Source organism: Aulonocara sp. 'chitande type north' Nkhata Bay, linkage group LG12 (genome assembly GCF_057382095.1).
Source record: "Aulonocara sp. 'chitande type north' Nkhata Bay isolate Kocher_YH1m ecotype deep benthic linkage group LG12, A_spYH_male_GT1.1, whole genome shotgun sequence".
NCBI classification, from domain to species: domain Eukaryota; kingdom Metazoa; phylum Chordata; class Actinopteri; order Cichliformes; family Cichlidae; genus Aulonocara; species Aulonocara sp. 'chitande type north' Nkhata Bay.
In genome coordinates, this window is record NC_141355.1 from 18,220,980 (window position 1) to 18,247,312 (window position 26,333).

At 41.7% G+C, this 26,333-nt stretch overlaps 1 protein-coding gene across 1 annotated transcript in view; it reads left to right on the top strand.

The window, feature by feature from the left end:
* Nucleotides 1-26,333, top strand: part of arb2a (ARB2 cotranscriptional regulator A) — a 166,591-nt gene that overhangs the window by 18,955 nt on the left and 121,303 nt on the right. The window contains exon 6 of the mRNA XM_086314021.1: nt 901-1,092. Coding sequence (XP_086170147.1) covers nt 901-1,092 — 192 coding nt within the window. The remainder of the gene's footprint in view (nt 1-900; nt 1,093-26,333) is intronic.

The window sequence follows — 26,333 nt, forward strand, 5'->3', positions numbered from 1 at the left end:
CACTTAATTCCTTTTATTTGTTGTTGGAAGCATGTTTGTCTCTTTTTTCCCCCCCTTTACCTCGCCATTCCTGCTCTTTTTTTCTGTGTATAAAAGTAGTGATCATTTTTCAGTGCGCGTTTATGGGGATGTTAGGCAGCGCCAGTGTTTAGAAACATGCCAAAGTTAGCTCCAGCACTAACAGTGTCCATAAATCACGTAGCCAGAGTCAGCGCCTTTCATTAGCCCCCATACACTTTTACTGGTTTATCTGCCTGGCCTATTTATCTCATTATTCCCCTGGAAAATTGCTCTGTTATGCTTTTCTGCTGCCCACCCGCCCACACGTATGCGGCGTGTGTGTGTGTTGGTGGTGGGTCCGTCCACCTGCATGGCATTGAACTTGTGACCGCAGATTTTAAGAAGATTAACCAAAGCCAAGTATAGGGAGAAGGAATGAGGGCGCACAAGAGAATAAAGGGTAAGATTTTCTCCCCCACTTGGCTCCCTTTGTCTGTTTGGATTAAGTTCTTGCAGCTGCCACCCATGGCTTTTATGGACAGTGTTTGTCTCCTTAGCGGTTATTCTAGGCATACTTGGGAAGGATGCAAAGAAGCACTGGATGTGGAGCACAACGGCACACACTTTCTCTCTCTCTCTGTTTTACTCTCTGTTATAAGGACTGTTATCTGAGTGGTTAATGTATCGATGCATGTGAGCTTTTTTAGAGTACACACAAGAGAACTCATGCACTTTACATATGGAAAATATCTTTTTTTTTTCAGGTGTTTTTTTTCCTCTAAAGCAATAGAATTCAGAGATGTACATATAAAATCACAACAAGACTGTTTTAAAGCATTGTATTTGAAATGAATTACATTTCGCTGACACGTGGTAACCCGTATTTTTCTGGACGTTCAGGTGGATGCCACAGAAGATGAACCCACCGGTTTTATCTACCTCAGCCCAGATGCCTTATCCAACCCATCTAAGCTGCTGGTGCTGATTCAGGGCAGTGGTGTGGTGCGGGCTGGTCAGTGGGCCCGTAGGCTAATCATCAACCAGGACTTGAACTCAGGGACACAGATCCCCTTCATTGAAAGAGCCATGCAGGTAGAGGTCACAACAAAGAATTTCAAGCTATTTTATTATCTGTTGAACGAATGTTCTGGTCTGTGACCTGTTTTCTTTTTCTTTTTCCCCCTTATTTTGCAAAACTGGTAGTCAGCTTTGGTTTGGTGGTTTTTGTAGGACTTGTACGATTTTGGTGTGATGGGTGCAGCACACAGTTTATTTGAAACACAGGCCTGAATGTTTGGGGCTGTTGAGCAGTTGTGGCAAAGTTAGACTCAGTGTGGAATCATATTTTAGATGTTATGTACTTCACTCGGTGTTGGAATGGGATTGCAGGCATGCTTTTTGGTTTATTAGTTTAGACTCTTGATTTACTGTATCGACTCACTTCAGTTTAACTTCATTGTACAGCTTACGCAAGCGTAGGAAAAGAAAAGAAAACTTCGCCCTGGGGTCATAAGAGAAATTATGATGCTGAACACTTTGAACATTTCACATTTCATATGATCACAGAGGCAAATAATGAGCAGGCATACAGTCACAGGTGCAAACTCCTACCATCAAATGATATCACGCACTGAATTTTGGCTTCATTTGTATTGTTAATAAACCGAAAGACTTTCTTCACTTTTCCTTTTCACAGAATTCTTGTGTAGCGTTCATGTGTTCATGGATGACTGAGATGCGAGAGGGAACAATGTAGAGTTTCTAGCCTTTTAGTTTTACAGGTGCACATAAAAACTGGAGGTTACGCCAAGTGCTTGCTTGTAGGGGGTCATCTGATTGTTGAGGTTTTCACTATTATTTTGGGGTTTTTGCCTTACAATTTAAAGTGCCTGAGGTGACTGTTGTGATTTAGTGCTATACAAATAAAATGGAATTAAATTGAATTTCTAGAAACCTAATGGTGGATGCTGGGGGGACTGGTTGAAACAGCAGACAGCGATGCAAGGGAACAGCAGCACTTATTCGAGAGGGAGAGATGGTAAAAATCAGCAGCTTAAACAGACTGCCAAATTGGGAATGCGTGTTTGATATATAATGTGAAAAGAGTGAGGCATGTTATTGTGTGCATGCCTAAACCAGCTCACAGGCTGCTTCACAAATGTATGTGTCAGCAACCAAAAGGTACCTCTTTCTGTCTAATTATTTTCACCCGCTTCTCTATCCTCACTACCACTTCATGTATAATGACCTACTCTTCCAGATGACACAGACTAGATTCTTTCTCCCGCCTTCCTTCGTTTTGCCCATCTGATTAACATAAAAACGCTGCTGTGTAAATCCCTCTCCTATTGTGTACAACAACTGGAGAAGTTAGAGTAGCGCATGTGTGTCCATGTGCGCTAACGGATGAATCAGGTACCCCTAGACTGTCTAATACAGTTACCCCGGCTGGTGTTACAGTTGGAGAAGGCAGGGTTGTGCTGTGGAGAGCCAAAGTGACAGCTTCAATATAGAGAACATGGTGTGTGTGTGGTGCGAGTGTTGCCCATTCATCATAGTAAACAAGAAATCGTGTTCTTGCACCCTGACAAATCATCATCCAGACATTTACTGCACAAGGGCCTTGTACTGTGAGCGCACTGGAGAAAAAGCCACACACATTTACAGTCAATTCATGCTGCTGGCATCCATTATGGACATGTTTGTACTATATTATGTTATACCACACAGTGTCTCTCGATGTCTTATGTACCGGAGTTACAGCTACTGTACCATCTTCAAAAAAGACTCACTTTATCGCGATTTTGGTGTCAACTTTACAAATTTGATAAGATTTGTCATTTCCCTTTTTGGTCTTACAGTATGTACTGTATGATTTTATTTTAGATTTTACTTTATATTTATTGTAAGAGTTTTGCATGAAAGCACGTACTGAGGTGAGAGGAAAAATTAAAAAGGGATATGAATTGAAATGTTTTTTTTTCTGCCTCCAGCACAGAAGGAGAAACTCCGTAGCTACCCTACACTACCAGCCAACGTTATAAAAAGGCACCCACGTTTATTTAATAATACGTAGTGGTATCAATATTTCTTTGAGCATACACAGGCCATATTATATCAGGTATTTGACATGTAATTGTATGATGTTATTACTCCCCTTTTATGCGCTTCCCCTTAAACATTTTATCTGGCTAGCTCACATACCTGTGCAAACTACTAATTCATCATAATGACAGATGAATCCCATCTTACTCTTTAAAGATACAGCCTTTCCCCAGTAAACCAGCACAAAGACAAACACTCACAGCGACATGACATGAGTAATACGTTATTTTAAATTTATCTTCTGTGTCAGTATTTATAATGAATGCCTAATTGGTCGGCCAAGGGGACTTCTTAATCCAAACATGTGGGAAGAGAGGTACAGCAAAAATTGTGATGACTAGGTGAGATCTGAAACCTGACAAGTAGCCCCTATCCCTCCCTGGGCAAAAGAGATGACTGTTTGTGAAGTTGTTGCTACATGTGTTTATGTTGGGTTGCAGTCCAAATCTTTCCTTACTACATCTGCTTCTATGTTATTTGTCAGCAGTTTAATCTGTGGCTATCAAATGTTGCTCTGTCTACCTACCGGATATGTTCTGCTGCTAAACACAATGCTCCTGACTTGTCAGAAGTCATTTTGGAAAATTAAGGAATCGTGTTGATTGACTGATTGATTTTGACAAAACAATCAAAGAAAATAGCGTATATATCCACTTAATTAAAGTCATTTAATTGAAAATGAGCTGTGTGAAAGTAACCAACCCATCATCAGGAGTGCAGACCTAAAAAAAAATAGGTGTCTGGACTTAAACTGTTCATTAGAACAGGCTTATTCTGTGTGACTGTGTGAAAGCAACACACATGCCATTATTTTATTTATAACTTTGTTAAGTGTGGTTTTGGGTCAGAATGTCACATTTTCTCAGTATAATTTTTAATTATGTTTAGATTAGGGTCCGTTTTGTGGGAACAATCTGTTGTCTCGAGTGTAGCTCATGTGATGTTACTCATGGGAAACTGATTGGAAATTCAAAGCCTGCAGCAAAGGGTCAACTAGAGTGCATTCAAGGAAATCTGGGGGAGCTTGTGGCTTGGCAAAACACAGAATCACTACTCACACGCACATACGGATAAAACTGTTAATTCACAGCGCTGTTGTAATGTGTGTGGATGTAGTGCGAGCACACTCTGGAATTCTTCGCCATGTTCCTCAGAAGCTCGAGTCAGCTTTTCCTCTCTTCCGATGGGATCACCTCTGCCAATCAGGCGATTGTAGGAAAAATTGCTGATTAGGCTAGTTAATCAGCCCCTTCACGCAACACACACGCATACACACATGCACACACAATCACATTGTTGGGTGAATCTCAGGGCAGTCTGTCTCTTACGCCGCAATTTACTTCCCATCACCTGTCTCTTTCTCCCATATTCATCCCATGTCTTGTTCACGCTGCTGTATGATGGTGACACATTAATAACCTGGCAAAAACATATACATTAAATACAAGTCACATAGACATGTGCACACAGAGAAAGCACACATACATAGACGCAAACACATCACACTTGGATGCAGGGTATACTCGGGACTATTTGGCGCAGTGCACATTAATGCTGGGTTGAGGGAAAATTTTTGTGCCATCTGTGTAGGCCTCATGCATGTTGTCTTTATGTGCATGTGTGCACATCTAAGTGATGCTATTCCCAAAGTGTAGAAGTAAAATGACAGGTGAGAGGAGAAGGAGAAAAGGTTGCTCCAGCAACAAACACAAAGTGGTGGAAGAGGTGGAAAAGAGGAATCTGAGAAAAAGCCGAGTTGATGGGGTGTGGGGTGCAGAAAGGGAAACAGGTTATGATTGGTTGGAAGAGGGCAGAAGTGGAAAGAAGGAGAGGAGTGTGGAAAGGATTGATGCAGAAAGAGAGAAATAAGAGGAAGACGAGGGAGTGACTGCAAATGGGTTGGGACTGGCAGAGGAGAGACGGGAGTATAGAGAGAGAGTAGGCAGAAGGCAGGCATCTGACAGCTCCACTACGGGGAGAGGGCCTCTTAATGACAGCTTATTCCTTCATGATTTCAATTCCTGACAGTCGACAGGTCTGCTTGTTGCATCATGGCAGCTGTATCATTACCTTCTGGCCCTGTCAATGCTCTGCATCCTGAGACTGAGATGGTGGAGGTGTAGGGTGCGTGCCATGGGGTTTGGAGGGGATGAGGAGGTGGGAAAGAGAGTTTAGACTGTGAGGTTACAGTCGGAATATTTGAGGGAGGAGGGATATTGAATATTGAAAGGTGGGATCATAAGTTATATGGTAGGTGTTGGAGTTAGGAGTAGGACTTTCAACTAGTTTGCATCCATATAAAAACAATGTACATGAATCCTGTTTTGAGGTTGTAGCTGTTTGGTATTGTACGATCAAGATGCAGCAAAGTTGATCCTTTTATTTTACATCGCTTCCTAACTTTTTTCTCCCTCATCCTTTTTATTCAGCTGCCTTTTTTTGCATTTTGCATTTTGCCGGTGATACTAGTTGCTACCAGTAGAGAAATTTTCTTCTAAAATTTTCTGTATTCTGCTGCGGTCCTGCAAAACCTAATTTCCTTTTTAGTATTTCTGAATGCTTGTAACTTTTGTCAGCCACCGAGTTTCAATTTACGTTTTTGTCAGATTGTCAGAAGTCTTCAGCATGAGAAAATAGTTTATGAATTTAAACTCCTTCTCATTGCTTTTTAGATCATTTACATATGAATTAATACATTTACAATACCAAGTCTCTCAACCCTCCAGTTTGTTAGCATGTGCGCACACAGCTCCACACGAACCACGAGCGTTATGCAAGGTCTTCACGAACGACTCAATTTAATTTGAAAGTTGCTCATACAAAACGGATCTATAGCCGCTGTCGCCCCCCCTTCCTTGTCTCCATCTCACTCTTGCTCGCTCACTAACTCTCTTGATAGTGAGTCAGGCCCGACACTGGAGATTCTCTGGAAAGAAAGAGGGGGTGTGGTGTTTTCGAAAGTGTGTCAAAAGCCTAGGGGTTTGTATCTGCCCAGAATTTCAATGGGAGGCTGAAAGGGGGCAGCGAAGGCAGACACACTCAAACACAGGAATCCTCTTCTAATTTCTGTCATGACCCCCCCCCCCCCCCCCTCTTTTTTTCTTTTTTTTTTTTTGCTGGATGATGTCTTCTTCAGAATTGGCTGCGCACTCTCACACTCTATCATCTGTCTGGCTTGTGTCATGGCCTCATGTGTTAAGAGGATATCTCTCTGTCTCTTGTCTCTGCAGTCACCATTCTTCTTCCTCCTCTCTCATTAGTTCTTCTAATTCCCCCTAAGCTGTGAGTTAACTTGTTTGTTTGTGTGTAGCTCAGTGATAACATTGTATGTATAGTGTGTGCACAGTCTATCTTGGGGCATCAAGTGGTTACAGAGGCCAGACAGGTATCTATCCAGCTAGCCAGCCTTAGCCAGAGGACAGTTTGTGTGTGTGTGAGGTCAAAAGATGCTCCGCCTTGCTGTGGCCTTGTAATAGTTGCCCTGCAAGCAACACACACACACACACACACACACACACACACCTCCAGGTGGGAAGGTCCCAGCGCATCCCGCAGCTCAGATCAATGCACTTGACACCTTCAAAGGCGGGTGTGGGGCCTGGACTTGCTCTGGGGTTAAACCTCTTTTAAATAGCCTCCCGCGGGAAGGCAGCTGTCAATAACCCACCATAATTACCGGGGCCTGGCCCGCCAAGGGCTCGGCTGCACGGGCCAAATTAAAAATTGATCAGAGGGAGAGAAAACATTATTTTGTGGTGGTATTCCCTGTCCTAACAGCACTGCTGCTGCCGTATGAGAAATTTCATCAATTGACGTCCAAGCTAGATATCTAGAGACCTATTTATCTATCTATCTGCTCCCCCTTTCGTCCAGATGAACAATGGAGCGGTGTCCCTGTTGTAAAAAAAAAAAAAATTATTTGCATATTAAGTGCCTTGTAGTGTGCATGTATGTGTGTGTGAATTGCATGCGAGTGTGTGTTTGTGTACGGTGGATGAGCACGCAGCTGATTGTTATGTGCTCCAGGTAATCGTACATCATCCTGTATCTGTGTAGTGTGTGCACACCTTGTAGCAGTATATTGATTGTGGTCTCATTGAGTTTCTCTTGGCGGGGAGCCTATATTTGTTAGTCAGAGAATGATACAAAGAAGATATGTTCATCCTCGGGCTTCCTCTAGGAAAACACACCCACCGTTGTTTCACAAGACATTGATGAATGAGAATGACAGTTTACAGTGGGTTTAAGGTCATTTATAAACATGCACCACAGGTAAAAGATCATATCAATGTTTTGTTTGAATCATTAGCGTAGAACATGCTCTTTGGGTTGTATTAAGATGTGAGAAACCCTTCTTAAAATACATTTTCATGTGGGAGTTACTATTTTCTAGAACTGGCATTGGTAATTTGCACCCAAAGTAAATCTGCTAAATAGCTCGTTCACACACGTGTGTGACATTATGACATTTAACTTTTGGGCTAAGAGCAAGAATTCAAGGAACAACTGTAAATGTTTTGGACTTAATAAGTGTTGATTGGCCTCTATAAACACAGGAAGTGTTAATTTAAACACTTTCAGCGTTAAAGTAAATTAACTGTGGTAATTTTACTGTGCAGAGATCACTTATTTTGTATTTAGTACCTCAGGATTTGCACACATAGCACATGCAAATTGTATTAGAGGATTTCTCGTCTAAGCATAATCCAATTTGAATAGTGTGACTTTAAACCTAGCACTTTAGATCAGTCATTGTGAGAGCTGCAAAACCCCCCCGTGCCATAAAAGCCGGGGCAGGGATCTGTCAGGATTGTGTCCACTTTCTGTTGCTTCCCTTTAAATTAAAAGAAATGTAATTATTCCACAATAAGTTGAACTCAAAGAAATGCTGCTAATAGATATGATGAAATTCTTAGCTTTAAGGCATGTGTTGTGCTGCAATGTTGTCTTTTGCAAACAGAGCAATTTCAGCAGAAACTGAATATGTACAGATGTTAGATATAAACCGAAGAAATCCCTAACTTGGATGAGAGCGTTATTCATAAAGGCACTCTCATGTTGCCGAGGTTCTCTTATGGTATGAGCTTAGAAAGAAAAAGAAAGAAATGCGAAAGAAATTGTTATCAAATTGTAAACATTATTTGTAGGTATTCATTAAGCTATGTTTGATAGTTGACAATTTTTTTTCTCTTGAAATTAAATTATATTATCAAAAAGGCTTTGTCTCAGTGTGTACGTGCATGATTGAGTGTGTTTATGTCTGTGTGTGCGTGAGGTGGGTAGTAGGTCATTTGCAGCTTCAGGCTGTGTATGTGTGTCCCAGTGGGAAGGTCTTGTTTAGTCTCTCTTCCAGAGGCCCCCAGGCAGTGTGTGGTGGATACCTCTTCACTCTCTCACAGGGAACACTCTTCTACTGCCAGTGCAAACATATTCCCGTACTCTGGAAGTCACAAACGCACCGAAAAATTCTCCACATTCACAGCTGGACCGTAGCACCTTTTTTAAAATCCATATGCGGTTGTATCAATTTATATTGCATGTACTCATCCATGTACACATACATACATTTAAAGGCTGTTTCACTCTCTTGTTTATTTTACCTTAGGTTTGCAGAGGTTAAACGTGCTCAGCGGTGTACTTTAAAGGCAGAAATCGAGCTTTGAGAGGAGCCAGTGTTGTGCTCGTAGCTCTCACTACGCCGCACACACCTACAGAATACTCAAACAATCATAAAAACACATATTCAGACTGAGATTCAGGCTCACTGAGAATTTCTCGGAATCAAAGCTGAAACTTGCTCTAAGCTCACAAGTGCCTGTGTCATACTCCTCGACAGTCGGCACCATATTTTGATCAATGAAGGCAAACTTAGTGTTTAAGTAGGGGTTTCCAGGGTCCGGTGGGGTACTTGAGGGCTAGAGGCAAAGTCTTTTTGTTTCTAGTTATTGCTGACTCTGTGGTTAGAAATAAAGTAGATACTGCAGGAGGGCTTTTGTAGATTGTTGCGAGTGGTGAGAAATATCTTTTGTTGAGTTGCTTTTTTAAAATGTATTTTTCTACGTTTACGTTTTTATCACATTTTGTCTTTTGATAATCGTAGACTAGAGAGACAGAAAAAAGAGCATGCAGAAAATGGTTCAGCTAGTTGCGAACTGGTACATGCACCACTTAATTATCTGCTGTCCCTTTAGTTGAACGTTACAATAAACACAGAGTGTCGTGCATTATATCTACCAGTTTTCCCCCCAATATTTATGTAAGAGTGCGGTTTTATCTTTGCTTAGCTGTGTGTGTGTTAATGTCGTGCAGCTGCCTGCGTTTGCCTGATGCTGGACTGAGACTGATATATTCCTACATGTGAAATGTGCATTTCAGTACATCAGATCATGGCAGTAATGGTGTCTGAGTGTTTCAAGAGATATGTGCTAAAGAAGAAAGACAGGCAATGACGAGATACGGCAACAGCGATCAGATTTGTCTGCAGCTCTTTTGCCTTCTGCAGCTCAGTGGGTTAGTGGAGGACAGCTGTTTTTGCCACGTCTCTGGTCCTCATACTTAGTGAATCAACATGTATCATGGCATTAAAATATACAAAATACATGCATAAGGAATCACGTGTTTGTAGTTATCCATATCACTTTTGGAATTAGTCAGAGACACATTTGATCTGGTTTGAAAATGCAGTGCATTTTCATTCATAAAAGCGCTACAGAGACTGAGAGCAATACAGACACGCGAGCATCACCAGCAGACTGCTCACATTGTAGCTTACTTTTCAAAATGCGTTGTCAGCTTGCTCAAGGATAAGAAACGAGCTAGATGGGATATTTACTGTCACTTTCTATATAACCATAATGCAAGAAACTGACATGTGTGGCAGTCTGTTTTTTGAAAAGCAAAGATAAGTCAAATTTCACTATAAATACTGAAGTGGCGTGTCAAAGTCAGGTGAGATGATCTAGGTACTTCAGATTTAATCGGGTTTTCAATGTGAGAGTCTTGTTAATGTCAGGTGTGAGGCACTCATCTCTGTATGAAAGTTCCTCTTTGGCTTTCTGTTATGTGTAATGCTACAAAATGGTGAGATCATGATCTGAATTTGAGCGCACAACAACACGCAACACATGTTTCAGTTTGTTAGAATTTGTTCCTTGCTTTACGGTGGAACTTGTCAACATTTTCATCTGAATTGGCACCAACTTGTGTGTTTGGTCTGGCCCCCTCCCCTTTATCTAGTATTATGGTCCTCGTAGTAGGTGTTATTATCCCACCGTATGTTGACAGCCTATCTCTTAACCCTCTTAGGAGCACACTATGGTACGCTTGGCTGACTTGTTTGCACTAATGTCAAGTTTTAGCGGTTAGCAGGCGGTTACCATATGCTACTGTGCTGCTGTCGCCCCCGATGTCAGTCAAACGAATGTCAACCTAAGCTCACAACACAGTACACAACAGCATGCACTCAGAAACACAGTGACAGAGTACACACACACACACACACACACACACACACACACACACACACACACACACACACACACACACACACACACACACACACACACACACACACAAAGTCATACACACATATACCCATACTGTAGGCAAGTCAAATGCAGACATTGAAAAAGGAATAAAAGACCACATCCTGTTGGGATGCTATGAGAGGACAGTGTAGCTTGTTTCCAGGAAAACCCTGGTGTCTTGCTCTTTATCAGCTGACTGAAGGAAACAAAAGCATCTGCAGTGATCCTTACTTGTAAACACAGATCCATATTACACATAAGTAAGCATTAGATACACTCTTGGTTTAAAGTCTAAAAATGTATCATTTTGTTAGAGAGAGTTGTTTGGACTAATCTGAAATCCTCTAATGTGTGCACTAGGTGATATGTAGTGCCAACTCTGTTTTTAGCAGCACAAGTCTGCATCTTTTAGGCACAGTTTTTGTAGCCAGTGATTGATATACAGGATTGTGCAAAAGTCTTGAGCCATCCCTCATTTTTTTCAAAATCTGCTTTATATGCTTTCAAGGAGCCAGACTTTCTTATTTTTTTAAAGAGGCTTGAGCAATAGTTCTCCAGCTTTTGGTTTTTCTATGGACATTTTGGAATTCTAGGATTTTTTTGTGTGTTTGTGTATGTATTTTACCAGTTAGCACTGAGCTATGACTCCAGAGATGAACCAGTGTTGCATCTACAGAAAAACACTTTATTGCGATCGTGGCTCAAGAGTTGGGAGTTCGCCTTGTAATCGGATAGGTTGCCGGTTCGAGACCCAGCTTGGACAGTCTCGGTCGTTGTGTCCTTGGGCAAGACACTTCACCCATTGCCTACTGGTGGTGGTCAGAGGGCCCGGTGGCGCCAGTGTCCGGCAGCCTCGCCTCTGTCAGTGCGCCCCAGGGTGGCTGTGGCTACATTGTAGCTTGCCATCACCAGTGTGTGAATGTGTGTGTGAATGGGTGGATGACTGGATATCAGAATCAGAATACTTTATTGATCCCTGGGGGAAATTATTTTTTGTTACAGTGCTCCATTTTAAACCAACATTAAGACAAGACAGACAATACGCTAACTAAGAATAGTACAATATATACATATATATACATACATACATACATACATAAGTCACTTATAAATAAATAGTTGGAAAAGAAACATGTGTAGCTGTAGCAGCAAACAGTGTGTTAAGTGTAAAGCGCTTTGGGGTCCTTAGGGACTAGTAAAGCGCTATATAAATACAGGCCATTTACCATTTACCATTTGCTGGCAGTCTGTTGCAAAAATGAATTTTTCCCGGATTTCTTTAGTTGAATCTAAAAAATGCTGCCAAAAATAACACAGCTTGACTTTTACACCAACAAGATGATTCCAGATACCTATTAGCTGAAAGCTTGGCTTATCATGGCATGGTGTGCAGTGTGTCCATAAAACAATTGAGGAAAATTGACAAGTGGATTAAAGAAGAAGTGACAAGCATCCAAAAATCCAAATTGTTTATGGTATATAGTATATGTGGAGAGGAGGGAAGTCCAACAGTGAGTGTCTATAATCATCTTTAAAGAACTATTCCAGAAGACTACTTAAATAAATTACAAGGAAGCTTGTCTAAGAGAGTTTAGGCTGTGTTGAAGAATAGAGGTTGTCATGCTAAAATCTTTTCCTTATGCACTTTCTATTTGTTTGCACCTTTCACTAAACCACTGCATCTATTTCTGCATCTATCCACTGTGTGTTAAGTGCCACTGATGTCTCCACCTAAACTAAGATCTGCTGTAAGGGACCAGACTATGAAACAGAAATATTTAGTCTCGAGGACAGCTGCCTCCTGCTCGCAACTTGAACTTCAGGCATTATTGAAAGTGTACCTTCCCCGGTTGTTCAGCAATCCCTTCTTGCTTCCTCTCCCATCTGTCCAAGTTAGATGTTGGTGGCAGTTTTCTAATGTTAACAGAGTTGTGTTTTGCTCAGTGTTCAGAGTAGCAACAGCCCTGCAGCTCTCTGTTCATATTGACCTTCTTCACACTCACCCTTTCTCTCTCCCTCATGAGTTTTCCTCCCTCTTTCATTTCTTTCTTTGCTTTCTAAGGTTCTTATTTCCTGGTCACCTCTCGGGCTGCCTATGTGGCTGTTTAATCCAAACTGCAAAAAGTAGCCTTTGGAGTCAGTCTCTTTGGCCTTTGACAGATCAGGATGGCAGTGTGAGACCATGGAGGATTGGGCTGTTTCTGCATTCAGCTTGGTGTTCCACTCTCGTTTCCTGCATCTGCCTTCTCTCGCCGTCTCCCTGCTCCTCCATTTTTCTTGCTTGCTGTCTAACTTAAAACATTTGTTAAACTGCTGAGCACCAGCAACGATGGACAGTGATAAAGAAATAACATTATAGTAACAGTAACATGACATGGTGCTGTACAACCCCAGGGAATGACAAGAGAAAAAGGCGCCATAATCCATTTTAATTTGACTGATATCATTGTACTGGGGGAGAGAAAGAGCAAGAGAGTGAGAAGCAGTTATTAGCAGAGCGGAGAGTGAGAGAGTGATTAGCAGAGTGAGGGAGACAGGGATGGAGCAAAGGGGGGAGAGGGAGAGAAGTGAGATGTCTCAGGCCAGAGACTGCACTCTAGCTGACTGCAGTGTCTTGTGGTGACCTAGTTGCAACCTCTTTGAAGTCCACAGGCTGATCACGCTCTATAGGCTGCAGAGGAGATCTCCTGCACACGGCTTTATTAGACCGGGATAGAAAAAAAGAGCAAGAGGTGATTTAAATTCCCGGGATCCTGAGGTTGCTCTAAACCTCTTTAACCCCAGATATATATACACATGTCTTGGTTATGCATGCTCTATTGTACTTGTGTTATCTGTCATTTCATGTTTTAGAATATGCCTTTGGCTCTGACTGTTAAGTAGAGCCTGACCAATGCTGTTCAAGCCTTTACCTATTTTTAGGGTGTGGAAAAAATGATGTTGCACATGTTGCCAATTGTTTCTATTCATATACAGTAAATACCTACAGTGTGTTCATTATAGTGAAAAGGGTCAAATTAAGGGGTCATTGTTTTTAACTTTCCAGCATTATTGTCCTGCTACGTGTTGCAGAAAGAGATGATCATTTTGCTACAGTGGAGTCGGAGCTTCTCTGGTGGACAAACTAGCCAATAATCTCTATATGTGATGACCTATTTTATGAAGAAATATCGTCTCATATTGGATTACATGTGTCAGTGATAGGTCAGTATAAACAGATGTGTGCTTCTGGACAGTCTGAAGTTCTGTGCTGTGTGTCTCCGTGTGCGTGTGTCTATGTGCATGCATAGCAGATACTCCTGCTCTCTGGAAAGTGTAGCTGTAATTTCAGGCCAAATGCAGCCGTTATCCTTTAGCCCACCACATTAGGAGACAGTGGTGCATTGTCAGGAGAGCTGACCTAGAATAGTCCAATCACTCTACATTCAGCCCCCTGCTTGCCCTCTCCCGTGATCACCACGCTGCCAGTGCTGCAGTCTATACTATGTGTGTATGTACTGTATGTGTGTGAGTGTGTGTGACCCAATTCAGTCACTGGTGTTGCCAGGCTTGCCCCCAGTGAGGGCATGGATGTTAGGGCACAAAACCTTCAGATGTGTGTTCTGTTCAGTCAGAGCTGTGGATTTCTTATGTTGTCATCTGTGGTTGTAGAAATGAGGCAAAACTAATGCTCGACTCCCACTGCTGCCCGTAAGTTTCCATTAACTGTGTGTATGCCTGTGATTGTATCCATTCACTACAGTATGTGTCTAGCAAGAGACAGAGCATGTACACACAGGTGTGTATGTGTGTCTTTGAATATGCCAGTGAGGGATAGGGAGTTCATGGACACATGCTCGCTCACACTCTATGACTTGGCCGCTCAGTGAACTCTCTCAATTATCTTGAGCCTTTCTCCTGCACCCCTCCATCTCTCCATCCCTGTATCTTCCCACCTTCTCCCCATTGGGAGTCTGTATGTGCAGACACACTCTGCTGGGGGCATGCTTAACCTTTTTTCCTGCTGCAAAACATAAGGAGACAGAGACACACGTGCTCTTCTTCAAGTTGGGCTTCAATTAAAAAATCCACTTCACTTTTTTCCCCCCTTCCTTTCTCCTTTCCTTTTTTTCTTTCATTCCCTTCCTCTGCCTTCTTTTTGAAGTTAGCCTGGGGCCTCACAGAGCCTCATCAACCCTTTGCCTTGGCTAGATTGCATACAGGTACCCTCTGTGGCTATTTCAAATGACTTAATTAGCTTCTGAGTGCAGCGGGCTGGTAGAAGACCTCTCTCTCCCTGTTCCTCCGTCTCTCTATCTCTGTCTTTGTCTCTCTCTTTCTCTGAAGACAGAGAGAGAGAAAATGATTGAGCCCATATGACACATTTAGTGCCTTGCCGTGTGGTTTCACTTTCTAGGTCATGCTCTGTAAAGCTGGCTGCCTGTTACCTTTTAGAATAAGACAACACACACTGGTGCATGCATTTAGGCACACACACTCAGACATGTCTCATTCTAGATTAGCTTTGATTGAGTTTTTCTTTAGGCTCCATCCAAACACTATCCTTTGTAATTGATCTCTGTTGCAGTTATGCAATATTTATGAATCCCGTAGCCAAACGGCATGTGAGCCAGATGAGTAGAAATTTGGTGGCTTTTTGCTTAGCTCATTTGGCATATGTTTGTTTGTTTTGGCGGCTCAGACATAATCCAACACTGTTTTGTTGTGTTGAGTCCCTAGGCGTGAATTCCCATACACCTCAGTGATCAAGGTGTGTGTTTCGTCCTCAGTTTTTGCTGTGCCTGTGTGTTTTTTAAAATCAGTGACAGCAGCGTCGAGGGCATGCCCCACTGCATAAAAAAAAGAAAGAAAATCCACATCCATCTCAGTCCCGATGTACCGACACACACACACACACATAAACAAAGTGGCATATCTTATCAGCTTTTTCCTTGGGACACGTAGGAAACAGAAGCCTGTTGGATCTTGCCGTCTGCTTCTGCTACATGGCTTTAAATCTGAGTCCCTATGTAGGTAAAAGTCTCGTGGAATGTCATTTTCATGAAGAATCACAAACAGTATCAGAAGTTTGACAATGGTTCTTTTTGCATTGTCAAGGTCTTCTTGTGGGGTTGTATCTCCATAATACTTTATTTAATGAAGTGCCTGATGAAAAAATATGACCACAAGGATGTGAACAGTGATGGTCATCAATGACTAAATGAGTTCTCTCACCCCTTAGGGTGGGAACAAGATCTCAAGGGCTTAAGAGAGCAATGTGCCTGTTAACTTCTGGCCTTCTGGTCTAGCAATAGTTTGCTGGCTAGCTTCAGGCATGTGCTAAAAACCTGGGCCTGCTAAATTAAGTTTGGCTGTGTGCACAGCCTGTGGCATCGCACACATGCACACATAAGAGCAAGCCGCTTGAAGTCAGGCATTCACCCATACTAGACACACACACATGCACACACACACACAGACACACACACACATTTATCCTCCCATTACCCAGTCTTAATTGGCTACCTTCCGTCTTTCTCTCTTCCTCCCTTTCTCTCTCTTGGATAGGCCTACAGGCCTGTTGGTACGCTGGCACACAGCAGCACAGTTTGGGCATACCAGCAGGTCTGGGGGCAAGGAAGAAATTGGAAAGAGAGAAGCAATACAGATGGGTGTTAGGATGAGGTTCAGAGCACAACCAGTAGATGAGAGACAGTAAATTGTAGCTGTTCCTCAACACAGAGTTGTATTTCACATGAAATATATTCATTGTATTAGAAAATACTACATTATTTTCACCAGCGTATATTGACGGTACTTGAAGCTGCTCAGAAAGTAGAGTAGGAGATGCCTCGTTCCTTTCCACTAGTTGAAGAGTTGTCATGTGCTGTCAGCCAGCTTGTTCTCCATGTGCCTGTCACTGCTCTGGATAGGAGCTCTGGGTCCCAGCATCCTGCCAATTGGTGAACTGTGTGTGATTGTGTGGGAGGCTGTGTGTGTGTGTATGCGTGCGCGTTGCCCTCAGAGCACTTTGTTGATTCTACTCTGCAGTGTCAGTGACACATTGAGCGGGTTCGGTGGGAGTCCCCTGGTTTCCCTCGTGCTGTGTTTACTCCATCTGTTTACTCCCCCAAAACACTCTCAAATCTATTATCCGCCTCTCTCTCTTTTTCTCTATTTTTCACTCTGTCGATCTCTCTTATTTACTCCTGACTTCTCTTGACTTGTCGTTTCAAATCAGTAGCTGTGTGGTAGTCAGGTGGTGTGCCTGTCGACAGCCAGCACCCGTCTCTTCCTCAGCAGGAGACAGGATTGAGTTTCTCTCTCAGCCATCCAGCTAGCCATCTTTTTTTTTTCCTGAAAATCCAGAGCACATTCCTTTCTTGGTTGGATATTCCATCATTTCAGTGTTCTTGATTAAGAGAATAGTTGAATAAAAAACCTAGGATTACACACACATAGCTTTCAGCTATTACTTGTAATCAGTTTCTGTGCTATACTCTGTATCATTAATATGTGATGGGTGTAGTCTTCGATAACGTATAAAACCCCCCAAAACGAAAAGCGTTTGAATCTGATCGTATTATTGCTGAGGTATTGATTGACAAAATGATTTTAAAGAGTGCAGTATAGTATATTTTTAAAGATTCATCATCGTCGTCGTCGTCAAAGTCTCGCTTGGACGACTGACGACTCGCTTGGAATTCAGGTTAAATAAAATGCGTCTTAAAATTATGAAGCAATATTTTGCTCGTCTTTTTCGTACCGCATTGCCTCTGATACAACTTTAGTATACTAATGTGGTCATTATGCAATCGGTAGCATGGATTTATAATGCCAGTCCAGACTCTGCTTATGATGTGTAAAATAATAGTTTACATACTCAATTCCAAGGGCAGCACCAAGGGCTCATGAATGAGAGATAAAAAGAAGTGAAAGCAGAACGCGGGAAGAAGAGAGAGGTGTCTGTCTTTTTTTTTCTCATCCCGGTGACCAGCTAATTAGCTACACTGCTGATCTTCAGCTGCAGGGACAGAGTTCAATAGTTCATCTAACTACCACTGAGCTACAATGGTTGTAAACCTGGATTACCTGCTTTACCAGCTACCAACCTCAGTATTACAAGTAGATGTCTTGTTCAGCAACCTGGACATGAAATGAGTCCAAACAGCTGGCCAGGTGGATTTACTTGAAAGCTGAAAAGAGGCACGCTTACTCCATAATCTCTGCAATCACAAGTTTGAATGGCCTGGACTCTGAGAAGCTAGTATTCACAGGAATACAACCAAGGATTTATTAGTGGAGTCAGATATAAGATTACTGTCATTTCAAATGAGGTATTTTAAAGCTTTGTCCTAGATGTGTCAATATGCCTGTAAAAGATGAAAAGCTATTGATGATATGGACCATCAGCGACCGTCAATCAGTTTTCCTGGTTAGAAACTCAAGCATAGGTAAGAGGCTCTTGCTTTGATATTGATATTTCAAGCATAGCCATCGAATTGGACATCTATCGATTTCTTATTTATACATTTACTTTATTTTAAAAAATGGAGCATGCTCCAAAAAGAGAAAGTTGAGAAATAAAATAAGTGGCATATCCTCCTGAGAACTGAGGAAAAAAGAACCTTCCTATTGAACTTTTTTTTTATGATTTCCTGCCTCTGTGGAGCTGAAAAAAAAAAGCCACCCAAACACATTAGAACTCGATGGAAAGCCCAGGATGTCTTCTATTTAGTACATCAGGACTTAGCAAAAGATAAAGACCAAAAACAAATGTCCATTACAGAGGACATAAATGAATAGGCAGGTTCTTCATACAGTAGCAGTTGTTAAGCAATGCAGAACCCTAAAAGCAGTGTACTATACACAGAACAAAAACCTGATGTTTTCCTGATCTCACCTGTGAATCACATTACAGAACAATACTTCTTCTATTTAAGCAAAAGTCTAACAGCAGAAATTGCACATGCACGCATATACACCTACACCCTGTGTTCTCATGCTCTCACATCTTTATCTAAGCTTCAAGTAGTGCATATTGTTGACCAATGTGTGAAGAGCAAGCAATACAGGAAATATTTTCACAAGCAAAATGCTTGTGAAAGACAGCAAAAGAGAGTACGATGAAGAGACTGACTACATCAGAATAGCATATAATTGGAGACAACATATTAAAATTTTATTCCTCTTTCTTTGCCCATTTTTTCGTCGTCCCATCATCAGATTAAAGAAAAATCATCCTATTAGTCTGTTAATAAGGGTGTAGTGCCCCTCACTGAATGTAACATTGCAGCACAAAGCACAAGAATACAAAAACTGTGAGCCTTTGTGAATTTTAGATCTGGGGGAAAAATGTCGCTGAAAAATGATCTTCTTATTAACTGTTGCCTTCAATCTAACGTGTGAGTCTATTTGGCTTTTTTCCTCTTGGTGTTACCTTTTTATTGGTGTAAGAGACTTTCCTGGACTAATCTGGTTGTGTGCCAGTTGTACCAGCGCTCGCTTCCTGTCGCTGGCAAAGCCGAGTATAGCAAAGGGTCGAATTATGCTAATGAAGTTGTCAGAGGCGTGTAGCATCAAGGCTGATGGGAGGGCCTGCCAAGCAGCCAATAGTGAGGCTGAGGCTGTGATCAGCCGAGCATGATGGGAGACCACCCTGCACAGCGAGTACTGAGGCCCGGCACAGCCCCTAGATCAAAGAGCTGTCCCTCTAATACACCAGCAGTTAGGGCGATACTGCCGCTTAACACACAGACACACACACACACACATCTCATAGACACACATAAATAACACCTGGGTGCACGCAACATGAACAAATACAGTTGAAGACATTCCTGAGTGAACCAAAGTACACGACCAGAAAAATGTAGGACTACATACTTGAATACATACAAAACAAATCTTAACTCAAAAATAACTCTTGCACAGTAAGAATTCAAATTGAAAATGTAAAAAAAAAAAGATCCTAATTTTGTGTAGATTTTTGTAGCTTTTTATTAACTTCAGCCGCTCTCTCACTCCCTACGAACAGTTCTGTTTCCCCTTTCGAAGACCGTCTCTACTTTTTCTTCATCCATGTCATGTCTTTCTTTTGGGCCCTTCTTTAGTTACGATATCTCATTAATAACCACTTCTCTTGCCTGCCTCCTGTTAGCCTCCAGTGTTAGCCTGCTGCTCGTTCTCTCGCCCCGCCGCCTCTCTGTCTTTCCTCCCTTTCCACTCCTCTGCTCTCTCCTCTGCCCAGGGTTCTTGTTTGAAATTCAAGAGTGGTGCAGTGAGACTGCAATAACCTACATACAGATCTTTCTTGCTCATTCTTATTTTCTCTGTCTCCTTTCCTTCTCATTTGCTTACTAATGCCATTCACAGATGCAGGGAATAATCTGTGTGCATATAAGATATTAAATATAATTAATATTTTTTTGTCCTTCATCCTCATGTACAAACTACTCTGACAGTCTGACAGACTCTTTTATTTTCACTGTTCCGTCCTTTATGTTTGTCACTGCTATGGGAAGACATCGGAAGGATTGTGTGTGTGTGTTTTTGTGTGGGTTGGTGGGTGTCATAATATCATAACAATTCTTTATTTACTGTTGTTTCATTTAAAGTGCTGATGCATCCTACCTCCACCTTACCTTGGGTCTCAGTCCACACCCTCTTCCTGTGCGTCTCTGTAGCTTTGCAAGTGCCTGCACGTGCAAGTGTGGGATGGTGGAGATGCAACTCCTGTATGTCCTGCTGACTTCTTGGTGAACTTCTCTTATGCAGATTAAAATAAATACTGGAAGAGGAGGAGGCCAGATGAGAAGAACAAAGTGTGTGTGTGTGTGTGTGTGTATGCTTGTGTGTGTGTATGTGAGAATTCAGAAACAGGTGGTGGTGTCTGTGCGTTTGTTAGAGAGATGGGTGTGTACGCAAGTGTATGAATGCACAGACAGTATGTGCTTGTGTGGTGCGTGCGTGTGTGTAGCTTTTGTGAACTTTCTCATGCTTTCACTTGTGTATGGAAGTGGCATATGCTGGCAGTGGGTGGCAGTGCAGGAAAAGCAAGCTGGCTTGCTGGTGGGGAACCTTAGTCAGAGCATTCAGAAAAAAAACCCTCCTCCTTATGCTGTGCGTGGAAAACAGTTATGCACGTTCCCCCACCACCTCCCAAGAAAAAGGGTGACTTTTTCTTTTTAAAGAACTTCAGTTGCCTTTTATTGCTCGTTTTTTGTTCTGTATTTGTCACCTTTTGCTGGTGATTATTACCTTTCTTACTTTCTTACTCAATGGATTTTTTTTTATTAACAATGCTGGTGCTTTTTTGACATATACACATTTTGAATAAGTCAAACGCAGTAGCTTCCTGATTTCTGCTCTAATTTGGTGTGCTGATCCTGCAAAATCCATAGTAAAAGTCCTTTAGCATTACTTTTGGTGTGAAATGCCTATTCCCATGCTCATATTTGTCTGTTTAATGCACACGAATTAATAATACATGTGGTATCCCTGCAGATGTGGTGATTTTAAATATTCCTACTTAATTTTGCAGCTTGATCCTCAAAGTTAGTGAAATGAGATAATTAAAGGTTCAAAGCTCAGGGCAGTGTGCTTTTTTGTAGCCGGGGAGGTGCTGCAAAGTGAGAATGAAAGACAAATTATTACTTGGCATGGATCTACGCATAGGGTCAGAACATGGGTTTAAATGCTGCAGCGCCAACTCTCCAGTGGAGTCTTGTGTTTGTGTTAAAAAGAGAGCGAACGAGTGAGGGAGGGAGAAGGGTTATATTGATGGCACGCCGCACTTCTCTCTCTGTCCTGAATAATCATGATCCTGGGCTGATGGGATGCTTCTTCAAAAAAGATGAGACTATGCATGAACTGTGGATGAACTGGAACCTGCATATGAGCCTGGGTGGTAGCCCAACCCACCAGCCATGCCTGTTCCCCAGCCGGGTAATTCCAAACCTAGACTGATGCTTTTATCGACAAGAGGAGGAGCGTGTGTGTGTGTGTATTTGTTCTTAAATGCAAGTACAGGTATGACTTTGATGATTTGACGTTAATTAAATAAACACTGATCATTTGCTTTTGTGTGCATTTGGCAGTTTGCGTGTTTGATGCGGGCAAAGGCCATAAAGAGAGGGATAAAGAGAGGGAGAGATTTGGTCTGACTGGGCTGGCAGGTGAGCAGACGTTTGCTCCAGGCTGCTATGCTACCTTTTGATACAGCTGGCTTTGTGGAACAGGCATGATTTTTCTCTTTTTTCCTCTCTCCATCTCTCTGTCCTTCCCTCTCTAAAACTGTCACTGTCTGCATGTAATCTCTTTAGGGCTTTTATCATTTCACTGCCTCAGATGTAGCCTTTCTTATGGTTGTGTTATTCTGAATAATTTCAAACTTGAGTGACAGATCCTGGGACAGATATGTGAAGAACAGAGGCTGTTGTACCAGATCAGACACATAGGTGGCAGTATGCTGTCAGGCTAGATCAACACACTCTTCCTCTTTTCCTCTTGGACTGCTCTCTTGATCTATCTACCTACCAACCTACACCTTATTTAGAGAAGCAGGATATTATATGCCCACATATATGATACAATATTTTCAAATTATCATATCAAGTCGTCTATATTTTTTGTTTTCATCTTTCACTGCCTTTCCTCGAGGCTGTCTTTCCATTTCTCCAGACACTTCTCTCCTCTTCCCCCTGCAGATATCTGCCTAAAAGCGAAATGCAGTGATCTTAACTGTATGTTAGCATAAATGTGGCTATTTATTCCTCTGTGTCTGATGTAGGGTCTATAAAAAAAGCAGATGGATAAGAAATTATAGTGCTACACGCTATTGAAGATTGAGTACTATCGATGTAGGAAGAATAGAAGTCCAACACACATACAGACACACAATGTTTCCCCGGATTAATGCTGTGGCTCTGAGGGACTAAAGGGAGATCGGGAGCTGAGGGCCTATGGAAGATGATTTTGTCATCAAAACACCCACCACTCCTCCCTGGAGGTGTCCTCAACTCTCAGATTTACTTGTTATCTTTTTCAGTTCTCGTGTTCTCCGGCCTATATCTGACACACCAAAAGCACGCGTACACCTGGCTGGTCTCCTTGCTTTCCTGTCCTAACTTCAGTATTCAGTACTACAGTATTGCTGTTGATTTTCAGGCTCAGTTAAACCTGTTTCTGGACTCTTTTTATGAGTTAATCTGTCAAATGCCAGTCTACTACTCACTACTATTGTCACTGTTAAAAAAATTAGTTGACTGTAAATTGGGGGGAAAATTTGCAAGATATGATTCATTAGCCTGATCTATCTACATTTACTGTACTTTATGTGACATGCCATAATGAGAGATGTGAACACTGTGGAACACTGATTCTGCTTAAAAAAGGTTTCCATGGTTAGTTTGACAGCTGACAGTATAGGCAGATACTCGAGGCTGCTGTATCAATATTGGTATCAGACATGAAAAAGTGGTTCTGAGCCATTGCTCAATTCACTGTCAATAAATGACAAGTGGGCAGGAATTTGGCCATATTAACTGTTGTTGCCTGTCTTTCTGTCTGTCTGTCAGTGAAATAATCACCCATCACACAATTCAATGAGCAACAAAACAAAAGTTCATCTTTTTTTATTATTTATTTATTTATTTATTTTTGCTTAGACTTGTTTACACAGTATTTGCTTCAGATCGCTAAAATCTGTGGTTTTGACAGTTATTTTCTTTCCCTAACCACCTTGTCTTTATTTGTTTCTTTATTTTCCTGCAATCCTGGGTGGAAATACGTTGTGTGAAGTGTTTAATTCTCAGTGTGTGGTAATTTAAACCAAGTCACCACTTCTACTTGACACCTGGAGACCGTCCTTTGCGTCTTTAAATCTCTTACTCCAGTATTCCTGTTAACGTTAGTGAAACCCCCGTAGGGCTGCATCATAAGCAGATTGTAAGCGTGTATGTTTTTATTTTTTCCAAGGGTGTGATGCTAGGGCTGGGCAATTAATCAAATTTTATTTTCAATTATAATTTTGGCTTCCAGCAAAAACAAAATAGTCAGGATAAAATTATTACTGTTTTGTGTTCATTTTTGCTGCAAATCTATTGTTTGTTATAAATCAAGCACACCTCTTTCCTTTACACTGCCCCCCCCCCCCAAAAAAAAAAAAAAAAAGCTTAAAGTCACTTACTGTTGAGTGCAGCTTACCTGCCTTAACCTGCCGTAGCTGCCTTACACGTCTCCTGAGGCATGTGCATCTGCTGCTGCTTGTGGGTTTCTCCATCCACGGTGGAGTCACAGGCACGGACTGGTGGATGCCTATTTGAGTCGACCTTTATGGTCAGAAAGCACAGTTCATTCCTCCCTACCGGACACTAGGGACACTATCTGCCACTCCCACCTCTTTTTTTACTGATTTATTTTAGTTTTGAATATATATATATCTATACATATACATACAAAAAGCACATTTTTAGGTTCAATAACTGGGTGATGTTTGAATTATAGACATTCCTCTTAAATAATCGTGTTTACAATATTGATCAGTAATATATTAATTATCATTTTGAGTATAATCTTTGAAGCCTTAAGTGGTGCACGAGTGAAAGGAAAGTGTCCCTTCCCTCATGAAATAGCAGGCTTTTGATTCTGGTAGCGCTGGTTCAAATCAAACTTATGGTCCACACAGGGTGGCAGTAATGCATCTGATTTGCTGGCTTCCAAGTGCCGTTACAGTCCAAAGAAGAATCATTTTGGCAGTGACAATTCAGTGAGAGAGAAACACTTTCCCCCTGTTGCAGCTTTTCCCTTTTAGATGTATAGCTAGGTCCATACGTTACTGGACATTTTTTGTTCTTTTGCCTCAGTACCACTACAGTGGGTTTTAATTTAAACAACCAATAAATTATGATGATTTTCAGCTATAATTTAAGCGGTTTTAACCAAAGTACTGCATTACAGCCATTTTTATATGCAGTCACACATTTTCTAAAGGTTTAAAAGTAATTCAACAGTTGACTGGCGACCAGTTTCATGGCCAAGTGTTGCCTTTCTAGTTATTTCAGGAAAAAAAAAATTAAGCTGATAAAAGATCTGGAGTTTTGAACTTGCATTTGGTGAATGCTCACAGGAACTTTCAATATGAGGTCCAAAGAGATGTCTGTGTCATTATTCAGCCATCATTAAGCTGAACAGGTAAAATAAACTTATCAGAGAGATGGCAAAAACTGTAGGAGTGGCTATATATGAACTGTCTGGCACAGTCTTAAAAGGAAGTAATGCACTGGCCAGCTCAAAAACACCAAAATGCCTGGAAGCCAACAGAAGACAACTAAAGTGGAAGATTGCACAATTCTTTCTTGGTTTAGCCAAACCCTTCACAGTATCTAGTCAAGTCAAGAGGACTCTTGAGGAGGTAGGGTATCATTGTAAAAGTCTACAATCAAGAGACGCCTTTATGAATATAAACATAGGTGGTTTACAACAAGGTGCAAACTATTGGTTACACTCAAGATAAAGAAGAGCACATTAGACTTCGCCAGAACAAGAGTTCTGGGGTGGGGGGGAAGTATCTTTGGACAGATGAAACCGAAGAAGCAGTATGGAGAAGGAAAGAAACAGCTCATGATCCTAGGCATACAACAGCATCTGTTAATCATGATGGAGGCAATGTAATGCCACAGGCATGTATGACTGCCAATAGAACTAGTTCACTAGTGTTTATTGATGATGGGACTGCTGATAGAAGTAGCAGGATAAATTCTGATGTGAACATGGCTATACTGTCTGCTCAGATTCAGCTAAATGCTGCAAAACTGGTTGGAAAGCAAACAGTCCAAATGATGCAAAAAGTAATTTATGAGTGTTACATGACAAAGTGATTGAATATTATTAAGTGGCTAAATCAGTCAAATACAAAACTGGATGTAAAGAGAGGATGGTTGCAGTAAACATCAAACAGAACTTCTCAAGGGTGGAGATGCAGCATTTAATGATGTCCATGGGTTTCCATCCCATCAGGATTAAAAACAGTTCTTGTAAATACATTTGTGTGTTCTTGTCCAATAAATTCTGAGCTACAACATAAGTATTTAAACTCAGTATGGCAGAAGACGTATGTAGGGCCTAGCAAATTACTTTATCTGTTATTAGCATTTAGGTTTTTACTGCAGAAATCAAGAATTTTAATAAATTAAGTTTTTGGGCTAGTCTCATGTCCTCTTTCTCCTCTTTCCCCTCTTTTCCATCGTTTCATCACCACACCTGAGAGTGGAGCGTCTGCCATGCCCAAGTTGACCACATGTTCGCAGGGTCAGCCAGAGTAGCTGGGTCAGAGCCAGCCTGCTGAGAGAGCCAGGGCCAGTGCAGGTCAGCATTTGGTTTGACCAACAGCAAGACCTGGAGTGCGTGCAGACTGAGATGGAGGTGGGGTTGGGACTGCAGAGCTTGTATCCTGCAGATTAGAGCGATACACCGTCTATACACACAGGATGGGCTTTTCAACATACCACTAACCCTGCCATGACTCCCTGAACTAGGGAAGTGTGTGTACGTGTTGCATTTGTGTCAGAATGAGGCATGCACCCTTTTATTTTTATTTTTTAATGGGTAATGGCAGCATAAACTTTTCACCCCGCTTTCTCATGTGATCCGACTAAAACTGCAAACTGCATTCCACAGAAAATGCATGCGCCTTCCACCTGTGTGAATCTGTGTGTATGTGTT